The sequence below is a fragment of the Ogataea polymorpha genome (genome assembly GCF_001664045.1).
Source record: "Ogataea polymorpha strain NCYC 495 leu1.1 chromosome Unknown OGAPOscaffold_5, whole genome shotgun sequence".
NCBI classification, from domain to species: domain Eukaryota; kingdom Fungi; phylum Ascomycota; class Pichiomycetes; order Pichiales; family Pichiaceae; genus Ogataea; species Ogataea polymorpha.
Genome location: NW_017264702.1, coordinates 606371 through 631121, shown reverse-complemented (window position 1 = coordinate 631121; position 24751 = coordinate 606371). Strand labels below are relative to the sequence as shown.

Genomic DNA, 24751 nt, shown 5'->3' with positions numbered 1-24751 from the left:
TACCCCGTAAATTTTACTCGTTGAGTGGGAATTTATGGAAATCTCCGGCATGCCGGTTTTCGATAAACCTAATAACTATTTGATACCCTAAAGAATTACATGCGCATTAACCTCCACCAGTCCGCGTTCCAGATTGCTGTAGACCACATGGCGCGGCGAGTATTGGATCAGCTCGTCCAAAGCTCTGACCTTGCGGACTTTGTGGTCGTCAACACGGACCTCCTCGTCGTACTCTCCCCAATAGCATGACACAGACACACCCAATTGTGTACTCCTATCGATGTCCTCATCGTCATCAAAGGCCGTGCGCAGCCATTGTAGACCAACGTGGTAGTACGGCTGCGTCCAGTTGAGCTTGTGGAGCTGGATCTCGTCAATACCTTTCATTGTCTTGAAGCGGTGGTTGCCGGCCTCGTCGGTCGAATAGCCAGAAGGAACAGAGGACAACGGCACAGATTGGTATCCGTCCACATATAGCGTGACCAACTTGACTGGTGAAACCATTTTTTCCGAATGAGGGGACTTGAGCGAGTCGTAGTTGGACGAATTGAACCGCAAAATGCAATTTCTGTTGTCTTGCACGTTGATGAGGAAATCCACCTCCACAGGGGTGAAGTTGTCCACAAAGTCGCCATTATTCGAATTATTGACAATCTGAAGACTCAAATAATTCGTAAACTCGTTATCGGCACTGGTTCCGTCCACAAGGTAGGGACGAGGACCCTCATACTGACAACGCTCCGTTCCTGTATCAGTGTTGAGAGTGCAGCTAATAGCACTCCCGCTGTCCTTCAGAGAAGGAAGATCCCGAAGCATCGGTTCAATGTAGCCAGCGCGGCCGAAGAGATTGACTAGTGGCACCTTGGAGGTCTCGTCAATAGTCTGCAAAAAGCGTAGCTTCAACGGGTTGGCATAAGAGTAAGGGGTTTCAAAGTATGACACCGTAGAGCACACCAGCAACACGGCAGTAAGGAACAGTACCAGTGCGACATTGAGCTTGTGGATGAATGGGGTCACGGGAACGCCGAGACTGACGGCCACCCCAACAAGAATTTGCATTGTGACCTTGCCGAAGTACGACGATTCCTGCACAGTCTGATTCAGGGCTTGTAAAACCAATTCGCCATTTGTGTAGATCAGAAAGATCGACAATGGCACTAGAATAAGAAATTGAATCGACCAGTCATAGGAGAATGATTGCAGTGCTGCATGTTTGAGTTTCTGCCGATAGGTCTCCTCTGACTCGTGTTCTATGATCACTATGGTGGAGTTGTTGTTATTGGATGAGGTCTCTGCCGGCAGCAACGGCTGATTCTCCGAGTCGTTGGATTCAGGGATTGTCTCTGCTGGAGAGCCGTTTTCATTATCAAAGTGATGCTGCTCCTCCTCGCTCGATCCATAAATTCTTGGTTTTATTGTTTTTCTGTAGCGAGGAGCTCTCCGTTTGAATATCAGCCCAAGCAGGCCAAAGATCGACGACACAGACACCAAAAAGTGAACAATTGTTATACTGTAGCCTGCAACATTATGCTCTTGTTTTTCCTTCATTGTCATCCAGATCGCCCCGATCCACAAAATCATATTCAGCTCAAGCAAACAAACCAGTTTCTGGTCGTGGACAGGCCGCAGCCAGGCAAGGAAGTTCAAAATCAAGTAGTTGCACAGTAGGTTCAAAGAGGTTAACGCCAGTAACGGAGAGATATAATCATTCGAAAGAAGGATCGGATCATTTAGATAGAGGTATTTCGACACGAATGTAGTCAATGCAAGGGATGCTAGCAAACTGATTGGATATCTCAGCCAGCCCTTGCCAAACTCAATGTACCAAGTTCCTCTTCTGGCAACAATGAGCACACAAATGATGGTGACTATCGGCACAATGCTCACAATGAAGATGTCCAAGACATAGAGAGTGTCGACAGAGAGGTAGAAGAAGTATTTGCCGAGAATGTCAAAAAATACTGCTTGGGAAGTATCATCACTAATTTGCTTATTTTCGTTTGCCAAAGCATCCACGAGGTTCAAGGCATTGATCTCCATGTGCCAGAGCGATCCCAAAGAGGTGCCAGTAATGGAGTCACGTAAGGTGTGGTACAAGGACCTAGGCTTGTAGAACGCAATGTCAACACCGCGTAGGCCGTTCTCAGCGTAAACTTTGTAGTCCGTCTGGGATCTGATGAGACCGCTCTGGAAGCCCTGTTGAAATAGAGAGTTGGCAAATGGTCTGCTTGCGGCAGAATAGTAGCTAAGCACTCCCACATCGGTGCTTCTGAACAAAATTGCCTTTCCTCCCGCTCCTGTTCCCTCCAAATTGACGAAATATTTCACGAGCTTGCTCCACTTGTGTTTCATGAAGGCTTCTGCTCCCAACAGCCCGAACTCCTCGTTGTTGTTGAAATTGAAAATGACAGTCCGTTCAGGCTGGTCAGTCTCATCCAAAGAATAATGTTCGAGGATGCCCAACATGGATGCCACGCCCATTCCGTCGTCGGTGGCACCATAGGCTGTAGGCACAGAATCGTAATGGGAGCTTATCAGAACACCAGGCAAAGCGGGGCTTTTGCCTTCAATTTTCACCAAAATATTGCCGCTCTCAAAGTAGATAATTCTGTTTGCAAGTGAATCTGGGTCAAAGACGTCCTGCTGGTTCACCATGAATTTCAGTTTGTCATAGTCGTCATCAACCTCCATATAGCTTTTTCTAGCGCAAATGGTGGAGACTCTTTCCAGCAAGTAGTCATGAATATCATCATTAGCATGGGATGTGTATGGATGGAAATGAGCTGAGATTGTCTGCAGGTCCAGCCACGCCGTATTCAGTATCCGAGGAGCAGGCTCTGGGGGAGTGAGGGAGACTTTATCGAAATATAGATTGACAAGGATGGTAGCAATGTACGAGATTATCACCAATGCTGTCAAGGTAGTTTTCCTGAATCCAAAGGTGGACTGGATGAACTTGGAGATTCTCCCAGGTTCTTGAGACATTGCTTCCTAATTTCAGTATGGCTTGTTTGATGTATATTATTTATTTATGTTGCTTTTAGCCACATTTCACTGCCTGCATGCGCCACGGTACCAGTCCAAAGAAAAAATCAAACCGAAAAATCAGCATGCTCCATGTTTCCCCCATTGAAGAACGATTTGATTCTGAGAGCTGCGCGAGGTGAAGCTGTTGAGAGACCACCCGTGTGGCTTATGCGTCAGGCCGGCCGGTACCTACCGGAGTACCACGAGGTCAAAGGCAATCGCGATTTCTTCGAGACCTGCAGAGACCCCGAGATCGCGTCTGCCATCACCATCCAGCCGATCGACCACTTCGACGGCCTGATCGATGCCGCGATCATTTTCAGTGACATTCTTGTCATTCCCCAGGCAATGGGCATGGACGTCCAAATGGTGGATAAGGTGGGACCCCGTTTTACGGATCCGCTCAGGGTGCCCGAGGACCTCAACAGGTTGCACAAAAAGACAGACGTTGCCAAGGAGTTAGACTGGGCTTTTACCTCTATCACCACTACAAGAATTAAACTTCAGGGGCGCGTCCCGCTGCTGGGTTTTTGCGGTGCCCCATGGACTTTGATGTGCTACATGATTGAGGGAGGAGGGTCAAAAATATACCGTTTTGTCAAGGAGTGGCTTTTCAAGTACCCAGAGGCCTCACACAAGCTGCTTCAAATGATCACAGACGTGGCAGTGGAGTTTCTTGCACTCCAGGTGAAGGCGGGAGCACAGATGTTGCAGGTTTTTGAGAGCTGGGGCGGGGAGCTGAGTCCGTCGGATTTCAGGGAATTCTCGCTGCCATATTTACGCCAGATTTCGCAGAAGTTGCCGTCGAGGTTGAAGGAACTGGGAATTACTGAGAAGATCCCGCTCACTGTCTTTGCCAAGGGCTCGTTCTACGCTTTAGATGAGCTGTGTGAGTCGGGCTACGACGTTGTCTCTCTTGATTGGCTGTACGAGCCGGAAGAGGCTGTCAAGGTGGCTAATGGCAGGGTTGCCCTTCAGGGAAACCTAGATCCTTGTGTGATGTACGGATCGCGGGAGACCATCAGGCGAAAGACCGAGGAGATGATCAAAGGATTTGGAGGAGGGAAAAAGAACTACATCATCAACTTTGGCCATGGAACACACCCATTCATGGACCCTGAGCAGATCAGGTTCTTCTTGGAAGAGTGTCATCGCATTGGCAAGCTCTAGCAAAATAGCGGGCAAAATCAGCAGGATGTACTCTAGATAAAATAATTAATAAATAGTATCCTTGACATTTCCGAGTTTTTCATAAAATTGTCCATTGGATATTTTTTATTTTCAAATGTCCAAGACTAAGAATTATCGCCCCACGGCCAGTAAAGAGGAAAATCAGTTTCGCGAGGCCCTCAAGCTGTACGACTCCAAGCAGTACAAGAAGTCTTTGAAGGTGATCGATGGCGTTCTGAAGAAGAACCCGCATCACGCGGAGAGTCTCGCTCTGAAAGGAATTGCTTTGTACTACTCGGATACGGACAAGGCATCCGCAGAATCGTATATCTCGAGGGCTTTGGACAAGGACAGTACAAACAACGTGGTGAACCACATTGCGGGTATCTACTACAGGGCGGTTAAAAACTATAAAGAGGCCGCTAAATGGTATCAGGCTGCGATGGACCACGGCTCCACCAACAAGAGCATTTTGCGTGATCTCAGCTCCATGCAGAGCCAGATACGAGACTTCAAGAATTTGCCGAAATCCAGACTTGGTTATCTCGAGGACCAGCCTGGCTACCGAGCTAATTGGACGGCGTCTGCCGTTGCACATCACCTGCACGGTGACCTGGCAAATGCCGAAAAAGTGCTTGGCCGTATTGAAGAATTAATTAGCGACAAATTGCAGGAAAGCGATTACTTCGAGCACTCGGAGTGTCTGCTCTATAGAAACGATGTTATTGCCCAGATGGGTGACTACGAAGCTGCCTTGAAGGACTTGGGCCGGATCGAAGCCACAAATATGGTCCTTGACGGTCTGTCGTTGCTAGAAAAAAGGGCGGACTACCTCATGAAATTAGATAGGAAAAAGGAGGCGTCGTTGGTGTACCGGAAGCTACTCAAAAGAAACCCAGACAACGCCAAGTACTACTACCAGTTGGAGGATGCTCTTGGAGTGCGTACCTCTTCGCGTTTGAGGCTAGCGTTGTATGAGAAACTGGCATCTTTCTACCCGAAGTCGGATCCTCCTCATTTCATTCCGCTCACTTTTCTTGCAGGCGAAGAGTTCAAGCAGAAGGCCAAAGTCTACGTTCTTGGCCAGCTGAAACGTGGTGTTCCCTCCACCTTTGTCAACGTCAAACCACTGTACAAAAATAATTCGCATGCTGCCACCATCTATTCCATTGTGTCTGAATTCTTTGAAACGATCCAAGACCAGCCATTGACCTATTGCTGGACAGCTTATTTCCTGGCACAGCACCACTACCACGTTGGAAGCTATTCAGAAGCTCTCAAGATGATCGAGCTGGCGATCAATCACACGCCTACACTGGTCGAGTTGTACATCCTCAAGGCACGTATTTATAAAAGGATGAACGAGCTGGACAAGGCGGCCCTAGTGATGAACGAAGGACTTAAACTAGACCTTCAGGATAGATTTATCAACACCAAGACCACCAAGTATTATTTGCGTGCCGATAACGTTCACAAAGCTATTGACACGATCTCCGTCTTCACGAAGAACGATGACAGTCCCAACGGCCTGAGAGACTTGCATTTGATGCAATCTATCTGGTTCATTGTGGAGAGTGCAGAAAGCTACCTGAGAAAATATAGAAAGGCTCTGGGTGAGCATAACGACAGGGGGGCCAAGACGAATTTGGGTCTTGCGTTCAAAAGATACATCAGCTTAACCAAAATCTTCGAGGACTTTTACGACGATCAGGTCGACTTCCATCACTATTGCATGCGAAAGGGCACTCCAAGAGCGTACCTGACCATGATCAACTGGGCAGATAACTTGTTCGATCAGCCAATGTATAACCGTATTCTGGATGGCTTGAGCGAGACTGTCCTGGAAGCAGTGCGCCACAAGGAGTTGATCACGGCCGAGCATGGGCACAAGAAGCTCAAAAAGGAGGAGATCAGGAAAAAAGAGGAGCTAGTACAGTATTCTCAATCTGTTGCAGAGGATGATGACGTGTTTGGTGAAAAACAGCTCCAGGAAATCATCCGGGACGAGAAGCTGGATATTCTTGTGAAGCAGCAAGCACTATTACACCAACAGGACAGTATTTTCACACAGATTTTCACTTTCAGAGTCAACTTCCAGCTGAAAAAATACGCCCTATGTCTGCAATCATTGAACAAACTCCTGGCACTTGACAAACACAATCCCTTCATTGGTTACATGGTGCACCAGCTGCGCAACCACCTCGCAGAGTCGACACCCGACACCATCAAAAAAATCGTGTCTGTGGGTCTGATGAAGAATTTCGGTAAGGCCGATACCGCCCACCTATTGGAGGCGTATTTTGGTGCCAATGACCTTGAAACGGGACTTGTTCTTGCCCGTATGAACGAGGCTGCGTTCCAGACGCGGCTGTCTGAAATCAAGGAGAAGTTGGATCCGTACTCGCGAGGTTTGGTCAGCATTGTCCAGCTTAGCTATTGATCCAGTTGTCTAGCTGTGCTCTAGCAGCAGAGCCCGTCAAACTGAGTCCCTGCCGGCCGTAGGGGAAGTAGCTCACTGTATAGGCAATTGAGGCGAGCAATTGCACGACTCCACATATAAGAACAACTAGAGTGTACTTCCACACAAGACAGAACCACAGAGTAGCCACTATGGAGCCGACAAAGGAGATGGTGAACCATAATCGCTCCTTGGAAATCAGGTGTTTGGCAAAGCTCTTGAATCCGTTCATGAACGCAAATGAGGTGAGAAATAGTATCGAGCCCAAAGTCCACAATAGTGCAAACTTTCGCGGCTTGAGTGACAACAAGGGCAGCAAAATAAGACACAGGCCGTAACACACAAACGAGCCGCACAACGTCACGGCAAACAGGGCCATGCGCTCAAAGTATGACAGACTGAACGATTCAGACTGCCACCACGAAGACGACTCCTGTTGTTCCTCGTCCGCAAGCCGAACTCTGCTCAACCAAGAAGACATATAGGAAATATATTTTTGAAGCTTTTATTTTCTGGAGGACACAGCCCTAATTTACGTATTTATTCTTCCCCTCATGACGGCCAAATACATCAAACATTCGGGAGCCCCCGTGCCTCATGTTAGCCCATTCTACCGGTACACTGCCACTGCTCTCGGGGCAACAATGTGGTTCTGGATACTGTACCGGGCAAAGCACGACTGGAGACACTGGGTTGGGCTGCACGAGCACTAGGAGGAAAGGCTACCACTTCACGAATATCGTATTTATTATCTGTCTGGCCAGAATTTTCGCTGGCAGACAGCTTATTTATCACATATAGATCAACATTGTTCATACTGCTGATCGCACGAGCTCGACAGATCACTGTTCATTCCATAACTAGTCATCACGTTCATTTAAAAATTTTCTTGAGTTTGCCAAGAATACCACCGCTGGTCTTGACAGCGGACGAAGATGCTTTCTTCTTTGCGCTCTCCACGGTGTGAACCGGCGACAACTGCTGTTCCATCTCCTGTTCAATGGTTGTTGGCCCCTTGACGTGCACTTTGTTTCCGGCGCCGCCCCGTCCTGTAGAAAACACAGGGCTCAGCTCCTCTTTGATGGCAGCAGGGTCCTCGCGAGGACTGGGAACAGCCTCCAGCTCCGTCACGTTGCCGGCACCTCCTCTGCCTGTGGGGTAATGGAATTTGCCGTGTTCGTCCTGTTTGAAAGAGCTGCGAGTCTCGTGCGGCACAACAACCTCATCAGCTGCCGACTGGTGCACCACGTTGCCTGCGCCTCCGCGGCCCGTTGAATAAACTGGTCTTATATCTGACATTAGTGTTTAGAAGGAAGCCACAATTGTGTCAAAAAAAAATATATATAAATCGTGACCTAATTTTTCATTTAATGCCGTGCCAGCTTCCTCGTGACAAAATTGTACACTGGCGGTAGACGATACTCTACCCACTCGTCTCCATCGATCATCACCAGGTCATATAAGGAATCGGAGCCCGCTTGAGGCACAAGGTGCCGCATCTTGTCTACGTATTTGTTGTACAGTTCCAGCTGGAACTGCACCAGCTGGCTGATATTTTTAGTGCCATTTTCTGCCTCGTAGTCGTCGCAGAATTTCGCAAACTTCTCGAGGCGCTCGATCCGCTCCTTGAAAGACGACTCCACGATTCGCAAGAACGCACTTAGCGCTCCGTCGATCTGCTCCTCGGATGCACTCTCCATCACTGTCGACACGTCGTCCGTGCCTATGAGCCCTGCAAAACTGTAATTCGACGCCATGTTGAGGAACAGATCCACCAGCTGACCGTCCGCATACTCCAGCACAAACTGCAGGTTCGTCGGCTGCCGCTGCTGGAAAACGTATTGGGCCAGCTCCTCAGACTGGTCGAAATGGTAGTAACCCCAGAACGGCACGTCCACCACCTTCAGGCCGTCCGAGCGAGGATAGAATCCGTACGTGAGGAACATCCGTGTCATCTCTTCAACTGGAGTGTAGCTGATGAGTACCTCTGAGCCACCAGAGAGCGGTCGTTTGGCAAGTAGGACGACCTCGTTTGTTTCTGGATCGAAGTCAAAATAGGCATTCTGTTTGGAGTTGTCGTGGTTGGCAAAGTCCAGAAGCGGAACCAGCGTGATATCGACCGAGAACTCATCGTCACTGATTTTTCTGGGGACTTCCAGCGTCCGTGAACGGATCGCAGCCACGAGCTTCTGGATCTCACGCTCTTGTAAAGTCACTCTCCACGTCTCAAAAATATACTTTGACAATTCCTCGACCTCGCCGCTTTGTTTCTCCAGTAACGTGGCGTTCACAAGCGAGTTTCCCGGCTCCAACTCATAAAAACTCTCCAAAAGAGGCTCCTCGTCCTGCCATAAATTATCGATCTTAGTGCTCAACAAAATATCCAAGTACCCTTGGAGCTCCTTGAATTCCCCCAGCTTGCCCAGCCGGCGAAGAACCTCGAAGCCAACCATGTAGCAAGTCAGTATTCTGGTCTCGTTAGGCGGGCCGTTGCAATAGAAGCCCAGAAGCGTCTTGATCACCGGGGTTTGAGATTGGTCCTCCAGCTTCTGACTGAGCTCTAGACAGGTGTAGATGTTGTAGACGTGCTGACGGCCAACTCTGAGGATTTCGCCGTCTGTGTCCTTGTCTACAAATAGTCCAAGCCCGCCAAGCTGGCTGGGCCCGACGGAAATGCCGGAATCGATACGGTTGACTGCAAGTAGCGTCTCCATAAATCTAGATATTTATCAGTCCGAGCATATCCAAAGTGATTTGTGGTGCGGGGTGTGGTTGCCGTGCAAAGACATGCAACTGCTAGAACGGCACAGAGCACGCGGCTTTCGCAGCATGGCAATGTTTCTGCTTACACAAGTGTGCCGAGTCAGCAAAGCCGAATCACAGACAGAAAGATAGCTCCCGTGCATATTTATTTATTTTCACTATGTCTATGAGCTCACGAGAATATTAGAAGAAATAGCGTCCAGTTTGCTGGTGAAGAGCCGCAGACTCACTGCGAGAAGCTCCTCGTACAGGTCGTGGTCCTGGCGTCTAAGCTTGTTGATGCTTGGCCCGTCGAGCTTCCAAACAACGCTCTCTGTATTGGAGTAGTAGCGCACCACGCGGTCGCTCTGTGTTTTAACGAGATCTCCAAAAATGGTGAGCGGCAGTACCCAGCTGTTGAGACAGAACTTGAGGTTGTTGAAGGAGATGTCGTAGCCGATCATGCCCGATTCGACAAAATAGAGACACGGCTGGTTGAGGTGCTTTTCGTAGACAACCTGGTTAGCTGCGAGTTCCTGGCGCGTCAGGTACGGAACCAGCCGGCTCCAGAACTGGTCGTCGCGTGCCTCGCTAATGCCCTGCATGGCTGTAGAGACAAGAGCCAGCGGGTTCTTGGAGTTTGTCGAGATGGAGAGCCGACGTCTTTGCGAATCGAAGTCCAAAGTCTTGCGCGCCGCGCGCATCACGTGGGCGTTCCGCGGCGACCCGGACATGATGGTTTCCACCAGCTGGGGCGTGGGAGCGGTCAGTTTCCGCGGTCTTCTGGACAGCTCCTTGTATGCTTCCAAAAAAATGTTCTCGCACCATTCGAGCGCCGTGTTCAGATTGTTGAACAGCTGGATGCGCTCGTGGTGCTCACTGGTCTCCCAGAGACCAGAATCCTTGAGAGCCTCGACAATCGCAGACTTGTCGGTCACAGAGGAGATGATCATATACGAGTCTTTCTCGATGACGAGGTTGCGGATCCGACGGAAACCCTCGACGGCAGAAAAGTCGATGCTCTGCACGTTGTTCATGTCGAGAATGAGGTACTTGATTGGCTCTCTGGCAAACGTGCGATGCTCGAACCGCGCACGCACTTTTTCCTCGAGCCCGCCAATCGAGCCGAAAAATAGAGACCCCTGAAGTTTCATCACGTAAATCTGCTTCCCCACGTCCTTGAGGAACTCCTGCTGTTTAGGGTGGCGCACAACTATCGACCGCGCGTACTCGCCCGTGTAGATGCCAGAAACAACGGGTTTTCGCGCCGCCTCGACAACAAACGACAGGCACGCCAGCAGAACGCCCACTAGGATTCCGTACACAAAGTCCCATGCGCCCATGGTGAGCACGATCATCACGATGGTGAAGTACTCGAACTTGCGGAGCTTGCCCTTTGTGTCGTAGAGCGCCTCCTTGAGCAGCTCGTAACCAAGTAGGTAAATCAGTGCTCCCACAACAGCCACGGGGATGTACCCTATTATGACCGGGCCCGCCCACATCACGCCGGTGGTGGCCAGGGCGAGCATCACGCCGCTGAGACGCGAGTCTGCGCCGGCCCGAATGAAAAGCACCGAGTTGGTGTACACCAGATAATTCTGGATGCTACCACAAAGCCCCGAGAGCGCGTTCGACAGTCCATGCGCCATGAGCTCGCGGTCCACGTCAAAGTCGTCCATCTCCACGGTGACCGCAAGCGCAGGCACGTTGATTGGCACGTGCAAAATGCCAAAGAACGTGAGCGCCAGCATCGTTGGGACCTGGTGCAGCACGGCCCACCAGCTGACACGGTCAAATTTGTACAAGCTGTAGAAAGAGTACCAGGGGGTATTGGTCTGCGGCGCAGAAAACACCCATCCGTAGTCCCTGGCGTCCTGCAGGTCCCATGAGGGCACGAAGTACACGATCACGTGAAAGACGACAAACACGACAATGAAGTACAGCGGCACTATCAGTGCACTGGAGTTGTAGTGCTGGATGACCACCAGCACGGCGGCCAGAGCCAGCGGAACAAACCACTGGCAGAACGACAGCGGTTGCAGCAGGTAGCGCAGCGTGGGCAGGTTGTATTCAAGGCCGCCTTCCAGACGGGATGAGACCTCGATCGCGGTGACCACCAAAAAATAGCCAACACCCCCTATGCAGCCAACCAGGATATGGCGAGGGAAAAAACCAACAAGACGGCCAAGACGGCATTTTCCAAGCACAAAGAACACCAGTCCCGTCACCATCGCTGAGAGCGCGTACGTGACTATCGTGGTGGCCAGAACGGCATCCTGCTCGTCGCCTAAGCTGGTCATGATGCTAATACCCATCTGGTGGAAAAATGGCGTCACCTCGATCATTTCTGAGCCGATCCCGGACTTGAACGCAGAGCCTCCCAAAGAGTACACCAGCTGCGAGATAATCGTCGAGACATAGAACATGGACAGCCCGTGCGCGCCCATCTGGCTGAACATGGTCTCTCCAATTGGAAAAATAATCATGCCGTAGCTCAAACCGTCTAGAATATTGAGCAAAGTGCCCAAAAAGACAGCCGGAAGATACCTGACCGGCTTCACCAGGCACTCGCGGACCAGTGTGCGGGAATCGGCCGTCCGCAGGGTCTGCACTGCCTGCCACACGCCTGTGCTAGCAGCACGTCCATCTCCGGTATGGTCGTACTTGTTGTACGTAGCGATGTCAAAAGAGGTGTTTGCAATCTGTCTCTGCGCTTCCTCGTCGCCACTGAATGCCGGATAGTCGTCTGTATACGTGGCGGCGGCGTGAAAATCGGTTTTCGCGTGATCTTCAGACAGCAATGGGGTGTAGTCTTCGGCATAGCGTTCAGGAGGGGTGTTTGGGTCGTCAACGTAGTACGAAAACTCCTCTGTGTTGTCAACTCCAACATCGGCCAGCCCAACAGACGTTTCGTTGATCGAGCTGGACGAATGCACAGCAGCATTCACAGAACTCAAGGGAGAATTCAGATCGGGCCTAAAGCTCGAGTACACAAAGCTGCGGCCAAGATGGGTGTCGGTAGTCACCGACTGTCTCGTACCATAGCCGGGCAACTGGTTGGCTCTGGGGCTCGCAATCGCCTTGGGCAACGAGCTGTTGTATGCAGACATGCAAGTGAAGATGAAATATTTACAGAAAACAGGGCCTCAAATAAAATTTGGTGCTTATGTAAGACCATCAAGCCACACCTCTACAGCTCGTCTTTGGCGACTTTGATTTCGCCTGCGTCCGCGATGACGACCGGCCGGACAGGACGGTTTTGGAAGCCTGTCTTGGTAGACTCAATGAGCTTGACTGTGTCCATTCCGTCGAGCACCTTACCGAAAACCACGTGCTTTCCGTCGAGCCATGGCGTTTTCACGGTAGTGATGAAGAACTGCGAGCCGTTCGTGTCTTTCCCTGCGTTTGCCATGGATAGATAGCCTGGGCCCTCGTGCTTGAGCTCAAAGTTCTCGTCCTCGAACCTAGCCCCGTAGATCGATTTGCCTCCGGTTCCGTCGCCTCGAGTGAAGTCACCTCCTTGAATCATAAAGTTAGGAATGACTCTGTGGAACTTGGATCCCTTGTATCCCAACTTAGGGTCGTCGGAAATGGCCAATTGGTAGAAGTTCTCGACTGTCTTCGGCACCACCTCTCCAAAGAGACCAAGCACAATGCGGCCGAGGTGGTGAGCGTCTTCTCCCTCGCCCTCTGTGATGTCAAAGTAGACGGTGTGTGTAATCTTTGGAGACTGCTGGGACATGACTGTGCACAAAAAGAAGAACAGAAATGCTAGCGAAAACTTCATGTCTCCAGGGTTTCAAAAATGATAAAATAAATACTCGAGATATTTTTTGCTCTATATATTGAGTTTTTCGACCGAGTAGATTGGAATTCTGCGGCCGTGGTCTTTTTTCACCAGGCCGTTTCCCAGTGGCAGGAGTGAGTCGAGGTTCGTTGTCTCCTCGACGATCGAACTGTTGTTGATCTCAACGTCCTTCCGCTTCTTGTGCTTCTTCTTGGTAGTGTGCTCGGCTATCGACAGGGATTGCGTCACGAGAGTGAGCAGCTGTGTGTCTGTGACTAAGGAGTCCACCTTCTTCTGTGTTTTGGCAATCAGCTTCGACAGCTGCGCCTGGTTCTTCGAATAGTGCAGACTCAACACCAGTCCATCCGAGTCGATGAAGTTGTTGAGAATCTGGTAGCCGTAGTTCAATTTCAAGATCCGCGCAATGATCGCGTCCAGGTCCACGGCTGCGCCATTTTTGAGCATCTTGGCGGTCTCCTGCGTAATTGTGTCGCTTGAGAACTCCTCTAACAACCGGGAGATGATGTCTTTGAACACTTCCTCGTCTGCAACGAGACTCAGCAGTTCGATCAGATCGCAGCAGGGGATGTTCGGACACGTCACTATTGCCTGCCGCATCAGTCTTGGAGACTCCATCAGAGTCTTGAGCAGACCAGGGGTGTACTCTGCTGGAAATAGCGGGTGCGTGAGAAGGTACGTGAGCGAGTTTTCAGCAACATAAACCGGCAATTGCAGCGAGCCGTCCTTCACTTCGAAAAGCAACAAAAGCGCCTGGCGCACAAACTCCGGGTCCACAACTCTGTCTTTGTCGGCCTCGTACACCATAAATGACTGTTGCTGGAGTTTGAACCCTGCTGCATCAACGTCGTCGATATTTTTCAGGTAGCCAACCAGCTGAGTCTCCAGCTCGTCGAAGCGGCCGTCTTTTTTCAGTTGCTCCAAAGTTTGGAAAACGTGCTTGGCGGCGCTGCTTAACTGATTGGCTCTGGTCTGTAACGAGCTGTTTTCCTTTGTGCTGGACTTGAACTCGCTTTTATTCACCAGAGCTGGATATCCAGCAAATTTGGTCTGTGATGAGCTCTTGATTCCTTTTCCAAGAACATTGGACAGCTTTCCAAGCCCAACATCGACAGAGATATACTGAAGAGATGTGAAGTTGTCCTTCGGGCTCTTCAAAAGCACCAGGGCGAAAGTTTCTCTACTCTTCAAACTGTTGCCTTTTACAGTCACACATGTCTGAAGGATGGCTGTTCTGGGAGGTTTGCTGGTGTTTTCCTTAGACTTGGCATAAAGGTCGATGGAGCCTAGCAAAGCCTCAAATTGGATGTCCACCAAACAAATGGTGCTGCCCTTGGAAACAAGAACTCTGTTGGTGGAAGCAGGGCAGATGGAAATGGGCTGTTCGGCAAATTCCTTGTCAAAAATTCCAATGAGCTCAATCTGCTTCAACTTTCTTGTGAACGGGATCGAGTACACGTGTAACGTCATTTTTTCGTCATTCTCCAAAATCAACAGCTTGCCTGCCGGATCGTAGCAAAACTGGGCGCTGTCTGACGTGTGCAATTCCACCATCGAGTCAGAAACCTCTAGAACACGTGATCCTTCAATAGCATACACCCGCACACTCAATCCTCCTGTAGATTGCTCAACCGTCAACAGCAAACTCTCAACGTTTTCAGATTTTTCAATTTGAAGCTCCTCGGTAGATATAAAGCAGTGGTAGACGATATCTCTCTTCTTGCCGGACTCAAGCTCAAAAATCACTTCCCCTTCAATTTCTTCCTCGAGCTTGATCGCCCAGATGCAAATGGACCCGTTCTTACTAAGTGTGTATGCATTTCTTCCGCTGCTGGAAAGCTTGATCCCTATTAAATCTTGCTTCAACACCACATCTTTGGTGCGCACTTCTTTCAATCCTTCTGGCTCAGCTGTGTTTCTCTCCTCCTCGTTGTACAAGGACAAGCTCTCGGATGTGTTTTTATCGTCCTCAGACTCGTTCTTGGGACGTCCGTAAGTGATTATTCTCATATAGCTCTTCTTTCTCTCGTTTATTCCCGCAAGGAGAAGTCTTGACTCCTCTCTATCTGCGGCCTCCTCAAAGATGAATGAGTCAAGACATTCCACGCGCGCTTGTGGAGACAGCGAATACGACCAGATCAGCTTGGGAGTAGGTTTCGTGATGTAGGTGCCAATGAACGAGCCACTAACTCCAAAGTCAAATTGCGTCGATAGCGGAGATTGTATGCTGGATATCACACATGGAGAAGCTGTGTTTGTCTTGGACGGCAGCCTGGGGAGCTGCGTCACCATGAATGGGTCCCATAATGCGACAGACATGATTGAAATATTTTTGGTAAATTTTTTTTTTATTTCAATCCGCATCTGTGCACTGCGACATATATATTGTTGTGGCCGTTATCTGATGGTAGCAACAATGAACAGTTGAACACACTACGAACAACCAACTGATCTAGTATACAATGTTAGCTTGTATTATGCAGATGGCTAAGTATATCATGAAAACTAACCAAATCGGACTGTGGTTCAGACTCTCAAGCATTAAGCAAATAGTATAATAAATTTAAAATATTGATCTATTAATTGTGACCATCAATATTACAAAAGACTCGCCGGTTACTCAATTACTAATGCTCATATGAACAGTAAATCCGTTACTAATATACACCCTAAACAGAAAACTTGATGAACAAGTTACAATTCCCGATCGCAAAATAAACGTTAAACTTAAGCAGAAGTAGCAGAAGTGTACTTGGTGACAGCTCTGGTACCTTCAGAAACAGCGTGCTTAGCCAGTTCACCTGGCAAGATCAATCTCACAGCAGTCTGGATCTCTCTAGCAGAGATGGTGGACTTCTTGTTGTAAGCAGCAAGCTTGGAAGCTTCAGATGCGATTCTCTCGAAGATGTCGTTCACGAAAGAGTTCATAATAGACATGGCCTTTTGGGAAATACCAGTGTCTGGATGCGTTTGCTTGAGCACCTTGTAGATGTAGGAGGAGTAGGTCTCCTTTCTGGCCTTAGTTCTCTTCTTAGCATCGGAGGATGCGGCGGTCTTCTTTCCGGCTGGCTTCTTCTCAGCTGGTGCCTTGGAGGCTGGTTTCTTTTCTGCCTTTGGTGCCATTCTGTATTTAGATATTAATTAAAATCAATCAAGAGGTTTTGTTGACATGGGCAAACGAGTGAGTTTATATAGTTTTCCAAACACGCTTGTTTAGATAGGTCTGGTCGTGAGCTACCCAAGTTTTTTTTTTCGCAGCATGCTCTTACAAAATGACAATTCTGATTTTTTACCTCACCAATGTCTAGAAATTATAAAATTTCGCGACATCTACGGCGTGCCAGGATTTTTTCACGGATGTGTAAATATAAGTCTGACAGCATATTTACAGGTGGAATTACGTTTCCACCAATCAGACAACGCCGTAAGTTTGCCACCTGGTGCAAGGCAATAAGTATATAAAGTAGGCCTGTTTCGTCTTTTGTAAACCATCAATAACAAAGTATAACTAATAATGTCTGGTGGAAAAGGTGGAAAAGCAGGATCTTCTGAAAAGGCTTCGACTTCTAGATCGTCTAAAGCCGGTTTGACTTTCCCGGTCGGAAGAATCCACAGATTGCTCAGAAATGGAAACTACGCTCAAAGAGTGGGTTCTGGTGCTCCAGTCTACTTGACTGCCGTGTTAGAGTACTTGGCTGCCGAAATTTTGGAGTTGGCCGGTAACGCTGCTAGAGACAACAAGAAGACCAGAATTATCCCAAGACACTTGCAATTGGCCATCAGAAATGACGAGGAGCTGAACAAGCTGCTTGGTCATGTGACTATTGCTCAAGGTGGTGTTTTGCCAAACATCAACACCGAGCTCTTGCCTAAGAAGGTCGGTAAGAAGGAGTCCCAAGAATTGTAAGCATGTGGTGTTCCGACCATATCGATTTAGCTGTAATGTTTTTAGGGTTTCGGGTATAACTTAATGTATATTAGATGATTAAAAACAACCGAGGAGGTTTTTTTGATAAGATAACTTTCAACGTGTGAGGATCAAGGCGGGTAACATTTACTTTTTAGCGAAAAAGGGGCACGACAAATCAAGCCATAATGGGATTTTGTTGTGGGTGTCTCCCATTAACCGCTTCAAAAGGATCGTATAAAAAGGGTACACGTCCCTCAAAAAATATCTCTTGTTACATTTACAAGCAGTCCCGCCGCTAATCAATCCATAGCAATGCCAGTCAGAAGAGTGCTCAAGATCGTTAGAGAACAATACGAGTCTATCTCCAAGAGATTCAACAACAACGCCGAGAAGAAGGAGGAGGCTCCAGCCGAGGAGACCGATCCTGTTGAAGAGGCTCCAGCCGAGGAGACTGCTCCAGCCGGGGAGGCTCCAGCTGAGGAGCCTGAACAAGCTGCCGCCAAATAAGCTTTTGGCGCTCTCGTAATGAAGGTGTCCCAACTCTAGTTGCATTCAACTAGCGGGAAAGTTTCTCTCTCTCAAATGTTGCTACTGAGCTATTCGTTTTCCAGTTAGGCAGATTATATTTCTTCTGTGTAATCCTTTTTCTAATATACTTCATTCGCCTTCGCGTTGCCACAGCCTGACCTGTCCGTCCATGCACACCGTCAACAGCTGCTCCCCATTGTCAATAGGCCCCACTTCCATCACAGGACTGCCGCTCCCGGTGTCCAGCAGACACACGATCTCTTTGCTTTGGACGTCCCACAACAGCACCTTGCCCTTTTCGTCACCTGAGCAAACCAGCGGGCTTGCAAAACAGGTGAGGAAGCAGGTCCCCAGACTGTACTTTTCCGCAACAGCGCCCCCGTCAACATTCTGGAAAGTCTTGACCACCTTATTGTTCATGTAATCCCACAACCGCACAAACCCATCCAGCGAGCTCGACAATATGTATTTCGAGTTGGGAGAGAAAGTCACATGACTCACAGGGTACGACGAGCCACTTTTATCGTAGATGAGCGTTTTCAGACACTGCCCGGTTTCGAGATCAAACAGTCTGATGAGCCCGTCGTACGAGCCGCTCACTATCACGGTCCCGTCAAAGGAAAAGTCCAGGCTTGAAATTGGGTCCGAGTGAGCGCTCAAAACCTTCATGCATTTCGCTCTCCTGAGGTCCCAAACACGGATATTCTCGTCAGCTGAGCCACTTACCAAAATAGAGCCTCTATAATGAAACTTCAGGACAGTGACATGAAACGTGTGGCCCCGTAGTATCTGAACAAGCTCGCCCTTTTCCACGTCCCATATTCGAATCGTGAGGTCGTCCGACGCAGAAGCGATGTACTTGGAGTTTGGCGCAAACTCAATGCTGGAAATGCCCTTTGTATGGCCCGCGAGCGTCTTCCAATACGTCGGTCCCGCGTCGGACATTTTCCACAGCTTGATGGTCTTGTCTGCAGACGCGGTGGCAAGAAGACTGCCATCTGGACTTATTTTGGCCGACGCGACCAGCGCGTCATGAGCCTTGTCCAGGGTCCATTTTGGTTTGTACATAAAAATCGCAGATTAAAAAATTAAGGCTATGGAAAAAGTTCTAAAGCACATTACCTAAGCAGGAGATTAGCGGAACTGTTTGGCGGTCTCGTTCATCACATTGTCGTAGCTTGGCGGCGCCTCGTCGGGGGTATCATTGTCCGTGGATCCGTATAACACGTGCTGTCCGAGCTGGGACGGTTGGTTCGCCTCTGTGCGGCGCTCCGATGCTGCCCTATTCAGAGGGAGTGGGCTTGAACGCGGGCTGAGCTGGTTCTGCTCTACTAAACTTGGGTTGTGCGTATGGGGTGTGCGGAAAGGTTCAGGGTGACTGAACTGGATTTTCGTTCGATCTGGCTGGCGGGACACAACCGCGGCTGACGGAGAGGACGGTATGTTTATTATGATCTGCTGGCGCTCTAAGTCGTCATAATCAAGCACGTCTGGGTGTTTTAGGATGACGTACCAGGAGTGAATAAGCCCCGGGACGTAGCCCAATAGGCAGAGGGCGATATTGATAAGCATGTCGGCCGAACATAAGCCTCTTTTGATGCACACTGGAAGCGGCGGGAAGATGACGGCGAGAAATACCAGGATGCAGTCGCAACAGCAGCAATCGCAGTAGCAAAGACACATTTTCACTGTAGTGTGGAAAAAGATAAGCGCATGCTTTATATAATGGTGAGCTTTTGCATGATGATTTATTTCAACGGTATGCCGGTGGTGCAGAGATGTGTTCAAGGGCGAAAAAGAAACTTTTATTGGGGACTTGTGAACCTGTTGCGGGTCCGGCAAGCAGGAAGAAATGCAGGTACCAAGATTTCACCTCAACTGTAGGCCGAGAGCTACTAAAAAAAGCCTCAGACGAGCCTTTATTGTGAATCAACTATTATTGGAACCGCCGAGGCGCTCATGATGTAAGAGAGGCGCCAGAGCAATCGAAACGTTGAAGAGGGCCAGGAAAAGCACAAGTAAAGATCAAATCGATTTCCTCCATACCGGGGCACGGAATTGATTATTGCCAAGCGTTTGCTATATCCAGATTGTGTGTTTTGGCCTGGCTTAGACATTGACTAATTAGGAAGTGTAGGCGAGTAGGCAAAATTTCAATGGGGCACGAAATATGCACCGCCATCTCCGTGCCTGCATTTATGATGCGTAATCCCTTTCATGCCCTAGTTGGAATTGGACACCTATTGTTGGCACGGATCGCTCGTTCACGCTGTATTCTGAGCCTCGCTGAAAATCAAGGACATCGAAATTAAACTTGTCAAAATTGAATTCATCATTTTTTCTTGCAATATGAGCGTTGTCGATACTCGGGGACCTTTCTATCTTTACAAGTTCGGAGACAAGGCCGAAAAACAAATGGACGAGTTCAAAGTGTTTCCCACGCCAGAGCCCTACATAGCAAGGTCCTCGGATCCTTACCATACCCCTTACTACACATACACCGCGAACGCCAACTCAGCATTGCTTTCTCCGTCATCCTCGTCGAACGAGTCCGAAACAGAATCCGCCGCCTCCGCAGACTCGCGTGAGGCATCGATCTCGCGCGCCTCTCACAACTCGCATGATTCCGGCTCAGACCGCCACAAGTTCAAGTGCACGTACCCGGGCTGTAAATACAAGGGCACGTTTTTGTCCAAAGATTACTTACGCAGACACATTAGGGAGCAGCACCGAAAGACAAAATTACATGCTTGTGAGGGCAGAAACAAAGACGACACCGTTTGGGGGTGCTCCAAGAAATTCAGCAGACCCTATCAATTGATCAACCACTGGCGGGGCCAAAGGTCGTTGAAGAAATGCGGTGTGCCAGCAGAAGAGCTCATGCGCTATGGGATCATCTAACTGTGTAAGATTATGATTTATGTTTGATGCTTAGTTTCTGTAGTGACGACACCTTCTCTCCGCAATAGTCTACACCTCGCCAAAAACGGCCTTGTTAACAATTGAAACCCGTGCACCCTAACACCCGCATAACAATGCGCACTCTTGGCCGCCTGCATGCATGCCACTGAATCTAGGATCTGCTTCGCGCCCGTTTACGGAAGCACATGCGGTGCACGGGTGCACAAAGCTCCCTAAGCTCACCTCGTCCTCTCATCGAGCCAAATCTGACGGGTCACAAAGACCGCCCAACCAGCCATCCGTATTCCTCATCCTCCTCGCCATATATAACATGCGTAGATACCGCCTTCTCTTACAACCATGAGCACCAATTTAACTCCCCCAAGCTCCCCCGCCTTGCGCTTCCCCAAGCTTGGCCGAGCTTGTCTCGAACAGGCGCAGTACAACTTCCTCACCAATCGTTCCCACTTTCTTGCTCTGCGCCGCCAGGTCTCTACAGACGCCCTTTCGTCCGCGCGGTCTGCCAGCTACTACGATTTTTTGCAGTCTGTCACGCCGGCCAGCAACGCCGGCCAGCTAGACTGGATCAATGTCCGCGCGTCAGAGCTCAGGGCGCTGAAAACTCGCCGCTCCTTTGTCCGCTGGCTCGACAAACAGTACGAGGCGCTGCACGGGGACGACTTGCTCGCCGTCTCGGACGTGCTGAGCGACGAGGACACGCCCGAACCGTCTCCATGCACCGCTCTGCCCGCAGCCACCACCAGCACTATGCCGCTGCCAAAACCGGGCACGGGGGTGGCTTATGTAATCACTGACGTCATCACACTGATGGCGGCGCAGACGGCCGTAGTGGCTCTGGCTGTCGCGTTGTGGTGGTGTGTGTTTGCGGACAGCACGGATGCCGCGTACGTGCGGTCGATTTTAGCCGTTTTGAAGGCCATGTTGACAGACAAGAAGGAGACTAAATAGGTACACCCAAAAAATATATATTTTTCACTGGTTATTTTTGCCACATGTCCCTCAAGTCCTTCATAAAGTCCGTGCGCAACAGCAAGACGATTGCTGCCGAGCGCGCGGCTATCCGCAAGGAGAGTGCCAAGATTCGGACCGCTTTCCGGGATGTTCATCTAGACAACGCGTCGCGAAGGACGAACATATCGAAACTTCTTTATTTGTATATTTTGGGTGAGCCTACGTATTTTGGCCAGGTCGAGTGCCTGAAGCTGCTGGCTTCTCCCAAATTCGTTGACAAGCGGCTTGGGTATCTTGCGACGATGCTTCTTCTGGACGAGAACCAAGAGGTTTTGACACTGTTGACAAATTCGCTCGACAATGACATGAAGAGCTCTAACCAGTACATTGCTGGGCTTGCGCTTGTGACTTTGGGCAATGTTGCATCTCCAGAGCTTGCCCGTGATCTATATGCGAACGTGGACGCGCTGCTAGGCTCTCCGCATGGGTATTTGCGGAAGAAAGCTGCGATTGTCGCTGCCAAGCTCGTGAACAAGGACCCGGATCTGAGCGAGATTTTCCTGCCGAGAGTGGCTCCCCTACTGAACGAGAAGAGCCATGGTGTGGTTTTGGGTGCTCTGACGCTGATGCGAGCCATCTACAACAACGATGAGAGCTCAAGAGAAACACTCAAAGTGCAGATTCCGCGACTTTTGGCACATCTGCGTATTCTGATTGCTACGGGCCACTCCCCCGAGTATGACGTGAGAGGCGTGCCGGATCCTTTTCTGTTTGTGTCGCTGCTGAGCACTTTGCGTCTGTTTTTGGCCAACGACGAGAACAACACCAATCTCGAGCCGTTGAACGATCTGCTGACGCAGGTATGTTCTAGGATTGACAGCGCAAAAGGCACGGGCTACTCTGTGCTCTATGAGACGGTGCAGACGATATTTACCATCAACTCGGACTCGTCGCTCAAAGTTCTGGGTATCAACATTCTGAGCAAGTTCCTGACCCAGAAGGACAACAACACACGCTACGTTGCACTCAACACGCTGCTGAACGTTATCAACTACGAGCCGCTTGCCGTGCAGCGCCACCGTACGACGATCGTGGGCTGTCTTCAGGACGGCGACGTCTCGATCCGCCGCCGCGCACTCGAGCTCACGTTTGCTATCATGAACCAGCAGAACATGCGTGTGCTCACGAAGGAACTGCTGGCCTTTTTGCAGAACTCGGACGACGAGCTTAAGGAGTATATCACAACACAACTTTGCATTGCCTGTAACAAATACCGGCCGGACGTCAGATGGCACTTTGAGACGCTCATCAGTCTGCTCAAGCTCGCGGGGAACCACTTCTCCAGAGAAATCGTGTCTAACGTGTTGGCCCTGATCATGCAAAACACAGATCTCGAGCTGACCAAGTTCCTCGTCGAGGAGCTCATTTCCTCGAGCCAGACCCACCACAACCAGTTTGCGTTGGCACTGGTCACCACCTGGTGTGTCGGCGAGTACGCAGACATCGTTCTTGGCGACAAAGTTACGGCAGACTCGCTTGTGACCCTGATAGAAACATTCCTCAACATATCCTCGTTTGAGCAGGCAGACGCCATCCAGATGAAGACCTACGCATTGACGGCCATTCTGAAGCTCTCTGCCAGGGCCAGCTCGCCGCAGTGCATTGAGCGACTCAGGAAATTGCTAGTCTCGTTCCAGTCTGACTACAATCTAGAGATTCAAACCAGGGCTATAGAGTACGCCGAGATATTCGGCCAACCAGCATCAATCAGGAAAGCATTGCTGGAGAGAATGCCAGCGCCACCAGTCAAGCTGCACGAGGGCATCCCTCTAGTCAACAGAAGCACCACAAAATCGACCAAGTCAGCCTCGTCCCAATCTGCCACCACCGGAGACCTGCTGCTGGACCTTCTGGGAGATGATGAGACGAAAAAGGAGCGCGAGGCCGCGCCGGCGCCGGCCAAGCCCCAGGAGTCGACGCTGGACCTGCTGTCGGACATCTTTGGCAGCTCCGCCTCGCAGAAACGGCCGCAGGAGCCACCACAGGAGACCGTCATTCCGGCATTCGCGGACGAACACCTGTCGTTTGAGATCATCGTGAAGGAGATCGGCAGCGGCAGAGCGAGCCTCGAAGGTCGCGTGCGTAATCTCGACAACTCAGTGGTCTCCAACATCTCTGTGCTCTGTGCAGTGACTAAGCAGCAGAAGTTGCAACTTTCGCCCATTGGCAGCAACACCCTTGCACCAGGAGCTAGCTCGTCGCTGGGGATCCGTGTGACGGGACAGCCAGGTGCGAAGGTGAAGGTGCGGGTGAAGCTGGAGTACAACGCTGGCTCGCAGGTGAGCCGGCAATTTGACTCGGCCCTGCCAATGACTATGTAGAAATAAAGAGTTTGGAAAGTTAAGCAAATTACTAAGGAAAATACTTAGGCAGTTTTCTTTACAATTTCTTTAATCAACAGATTCATCATGGATTTCAACAAGCTGCAAGCCCAAGTGCAAAACGCGTTTTCTGCAATTGACTCTGTAAGTAGGCGAGATCATTCTAGCTAACAACCAGCAAACGCAGAACTCCCAGCTGCTGACCCGTTTCGAACAGCAATTCAAGCTTCCTCGCTCCTACATTGTTCTGGGTGGCGTTGGATTCTACTTGCTGCTGGTGTTTCTGAATTTTGGCGGAATCGGCCAATTACTTTCCAACTTTGCCGGATTCGCGTATCCTGGCTACTTGTCTCTGAGGGCACTCAAGACCTCCACCTCCAAGGATGACACCAGATTGCTGACGTACTGGGTTGTGTTTGCTGCTCTGAACGTTGTGGAGTTTTGGTCCAAGGCTATTCTGTACTGGGTGCCATCTTACTTCCTGATCAAGACGTTCTTCCTGCTGTACTTGTCACTTCCTCATTACAACGGTGCAGAGGTTATTTACCACAAGGTTCTCGCTCCTTTGACCGACCGCTATGTCGACGGGGGTGCTCCTGCAAACGACCTTCTGAACAAGGTCCAGGAGAAGACTCAGTAAGACTGCAAAGGGTATGCAAGAGCAGAAGACAATTTTCTCGAGGTGTCTTCGGGACGCCTACCCGATGGGGCTGGGCCGGCCCGGTTTTCTAAGAGAGTTCTTTTATTTAGTTGTTAAATGTCTCATTCTCCGTTTTCCCCCACTTTTGGTAGCTAGCCCATACCTGCTGATACGTCAAGAGTGTATGCATTTACTTGCTTCCCCATATTTTTCGTGC

At 49.9% G+C, this 24751-nt stretch overlaps 13 protein-coding genes across 13 annotated transcripts; 4 read left to right on the top strand and 9 right to left on the bottom strand.

Annotated features, from left to right (window-relative positions):
- Positions 1-87: 87 nt before the first annotated feature.
- OGAPODRAFT_77211 (uncharacterized protein) lies at positions 88-2985 on the bottom strand (the record flags this gene model as incomplete). Its single annotated transcript, XM_018356294.1, has 1 exon — positions 88-2985. One exon carries the CDS (start codon positions 2983-2985, stop codon positions 88-90), a length of 2898 nt encoding a protein of 965 aa, XP_018209937.1.
- Positions 2986-3117: 132 nt separating this feature from the next.
- Positions 3118-4240, top strand: OGAPODRAFT_94825 (uncharacterized protein; the record flags this gene model as incomplete). Its single annotated transcript, XM_018357627.1, has 1 exon — positions 3118-4240. One exon carries the CDS (start codon positions 3118-3120, stop codon positions 4195-4197), a length of 1080 nt encoding a protein of 359 aa, XP_018209936.1. The 3' UTR covers positions 4198-4240.
- A 72-nt stretch (positions 4241-4312) lies between these two features.
- On the top strand, positions 4313-7111 carry OGAPODRAFT_101456 (uncharacterized protein; the record flags this gene model as incomplete). Its single annotated transcript, XM_018353045.1, has 1 exon — positions 4313-7111. The coding sequence occupies one exon, from the start codon at positions 4313-4315 to the stop codon at positions 6635-6637; it is 2325 nt and encodes a 774-aa protein (XP_018209935.1). The 3' UTR covers positions 6638-7111.
- Positions 7112-7226: 115 nt separating this feature from the next.
- On the bottom strand, positions 7227-9369 carry OGAPODRAFT_77207 (uncharacterized protein; the record flags this gene model as incomplete). Its single annotated transcript, XM_018356293.1, has 1 exon — positions 7227-9369. One exon carries the CDS (start codon positions 9367-9369, stop codon positions 8023-8025), a length of 1347 nt encoding a protein of 448 aa, XP_018209933.1. The 3' UTR covers positions 7227-8022.
- On the bottom strand, positions 7529-7954 carry OGAPODRAFT_9237 (uncharacterized protein; the record flags this gene model as incomplete). Its single annotated transcript, XM_018357146.1, has 1 exon — positions 7529-7954. The coding sequence occupies one exon, from the start codon at positions 7952-7954 to the stop codon at positions 7529-7531; it is 426 nt and encodes a 141-aa protein (XP_018209934.1).
- Positions 9370-9582: 213 nt separating the features above from the next.
- OGAPODRAFT_50636 (uncharacterized protein) lies at positions 9583-11979 on the bottom strand (the record flags this gene model as incomplete). Its single annotated transcript, XM_018355671.1, has 1 exon — positions 9583-11979. A coding segment is annotated over one exon (2397 nt), but the record flags the coding sequence as incomplete, so codon positions are not given.
- A 562-nt stretch (positions 11980-12541) lies between these two features.
- OGAPODRAFT_16859 (uncharacterized protein) lies at positions 12542-13187 on the bottom strand (the record flags this gene model as incomplete). Its single annotated transcript, XM_018354715.1, has 1 exon — positions 12542-13187. The coding sequence occupies one exon, from the start codon at positions 13182-13184 to the stop codon at positions 12588-12590; it is 597 nt and encodes a 198-aa protein (XP_018209931.1). The 3' UTR covers positions 12542-12587.
- Positions 13188-13235: 48 nt separating this feature from the next.
- Positions 13236-15521, bottom strand: OGAPODRAFT_94818 (uncharacterized protein; the record flags this gene model as incomplete). The annotated part of the gene is made up of 1 exon (XM_018357625.1): positions 13236-15521. One exon carries the CDS (start codon positions 15519-15521, stop codon positions 13236-13238), a length of 2286 nt encoding a protein of 761 aa, XP_018209930.1.
- Positions 15522-15815: 294 nt separating this feature from the next.
- Positions 15816-18670, bottom strand: OGAPODRAFT_83015 (uncharacterized protein). The gene is made up of 3 exons (XM_018356671.1): positions 17831-18670; positions 17532-17605; positions 15816-16274 (listed from the first exon to the last, which is right to left on the bottom strand). The coding sequence occupies exons 1-3, from the start codon at positions 18583-18585 to the stop codon at positions 16234-16236; spliced, it is 870 nt and encodes a 289-aa protein (XP_018209928.1). The 5' UTR covers positions 18586-18670; the 3' UTR covers positions 15816-16233.
- OGAPODRAFT_41302 (uncharacterized protein) lies at positions 15939-16241 on the bottom strand (the record flags this gene model as incomplete). The annotated part of the gene is made up of 1 exon (XM_018355412.1): positions 15939-16241. A coding segment is annotated over one exon (303 nt), but the record flags the coding sequence as incomplete, so codon positions are not given.
- A 67-nt stretch (positions 18671-18737) lies between the features above and the next one.
- On the bottom strand, positions 18738-19285 carry OGAPODRAFT_16858 (uncharacterized protein). Its single transcript, XM_018354714.1, has one exon. It carries the CDS (start codon positions 19210-19212, stop codon positions 18775-18777), a length of 438 nt encoding a protein of 145 aa, XP_018209927.1. The 5' UTR covers positions 19213-19285; the 3' UTR covers positions 18738-18774.
- Positions 19286-19989: 704 nt separating this feature from the next.
- Positions 19990-20541, top strand: OGAPODRAFT_13782 (uncharacterized protein; the record flags this gene model as incomplete). Its single annotated transcript, XM_018353387.1, has 1 exon — positions 19990-20541. The coding sequence occupies one exon, from the start codon at positions 19990-19992 to the stop codon at positions 20539-20541; it is 552 nt and encodes a 183-aa protein (XP_018209926.1).
- Positions 20542-20901: 360 nt separating this feature from the next.
- OGAPODRAFT_77199 (uncharacterized protein) lies at positions 20902-24672 on the top strand (the record flags this gene model as incomplete). The annotated part of the gene is made up of 4 exons (XM_018356291.1): positions 20902-21446; positions 21593-23852; positions 23943-24038; positions 24073-24672. 4 exons carry the CDS (start codon positions 20902-20904, stop codon positions 24532-24534), a joined length of 3363 nt encoding a protein of 1120 aa, XP_018209925.1. The 3' UTR covers positions 24535-24672.
- Between the last annotated feature and the right edge of the window lie 79 nt (positions 24673-24751).

Coding starts and splice junctions, on each gene's coding strand:
- OGAPODRAFT_16858 (XM_018354714.1), bottom strand. CDS start 19,212: ATGCTTATCAATATCGCCCTCTGCCTATTGGGCTACGTCCCGGGGCTT.
- OGAPODRAFT_83015 (XM_018356671.1), bottom strand. CDS start 18,585: ATGTCCGACGCGGGACCGACGTATTGGAAGACGCTCGCGGGCCATACA. Junction 17,606..17,830: donor GGGCCTATTGACAATGGGGA/GCAGCTGTTGAC, acceptor ATTTGGCGGCAG/CTTGTTCAGGCTCCTCAGCT. Junction 16,275..17,531: donor GAGCCTCTTCAACAGGATCG/GTCTCCTCGGCT, acceptor CCAGCTGAGAAG/AAGCCAGCCGGAAAGAAGAC.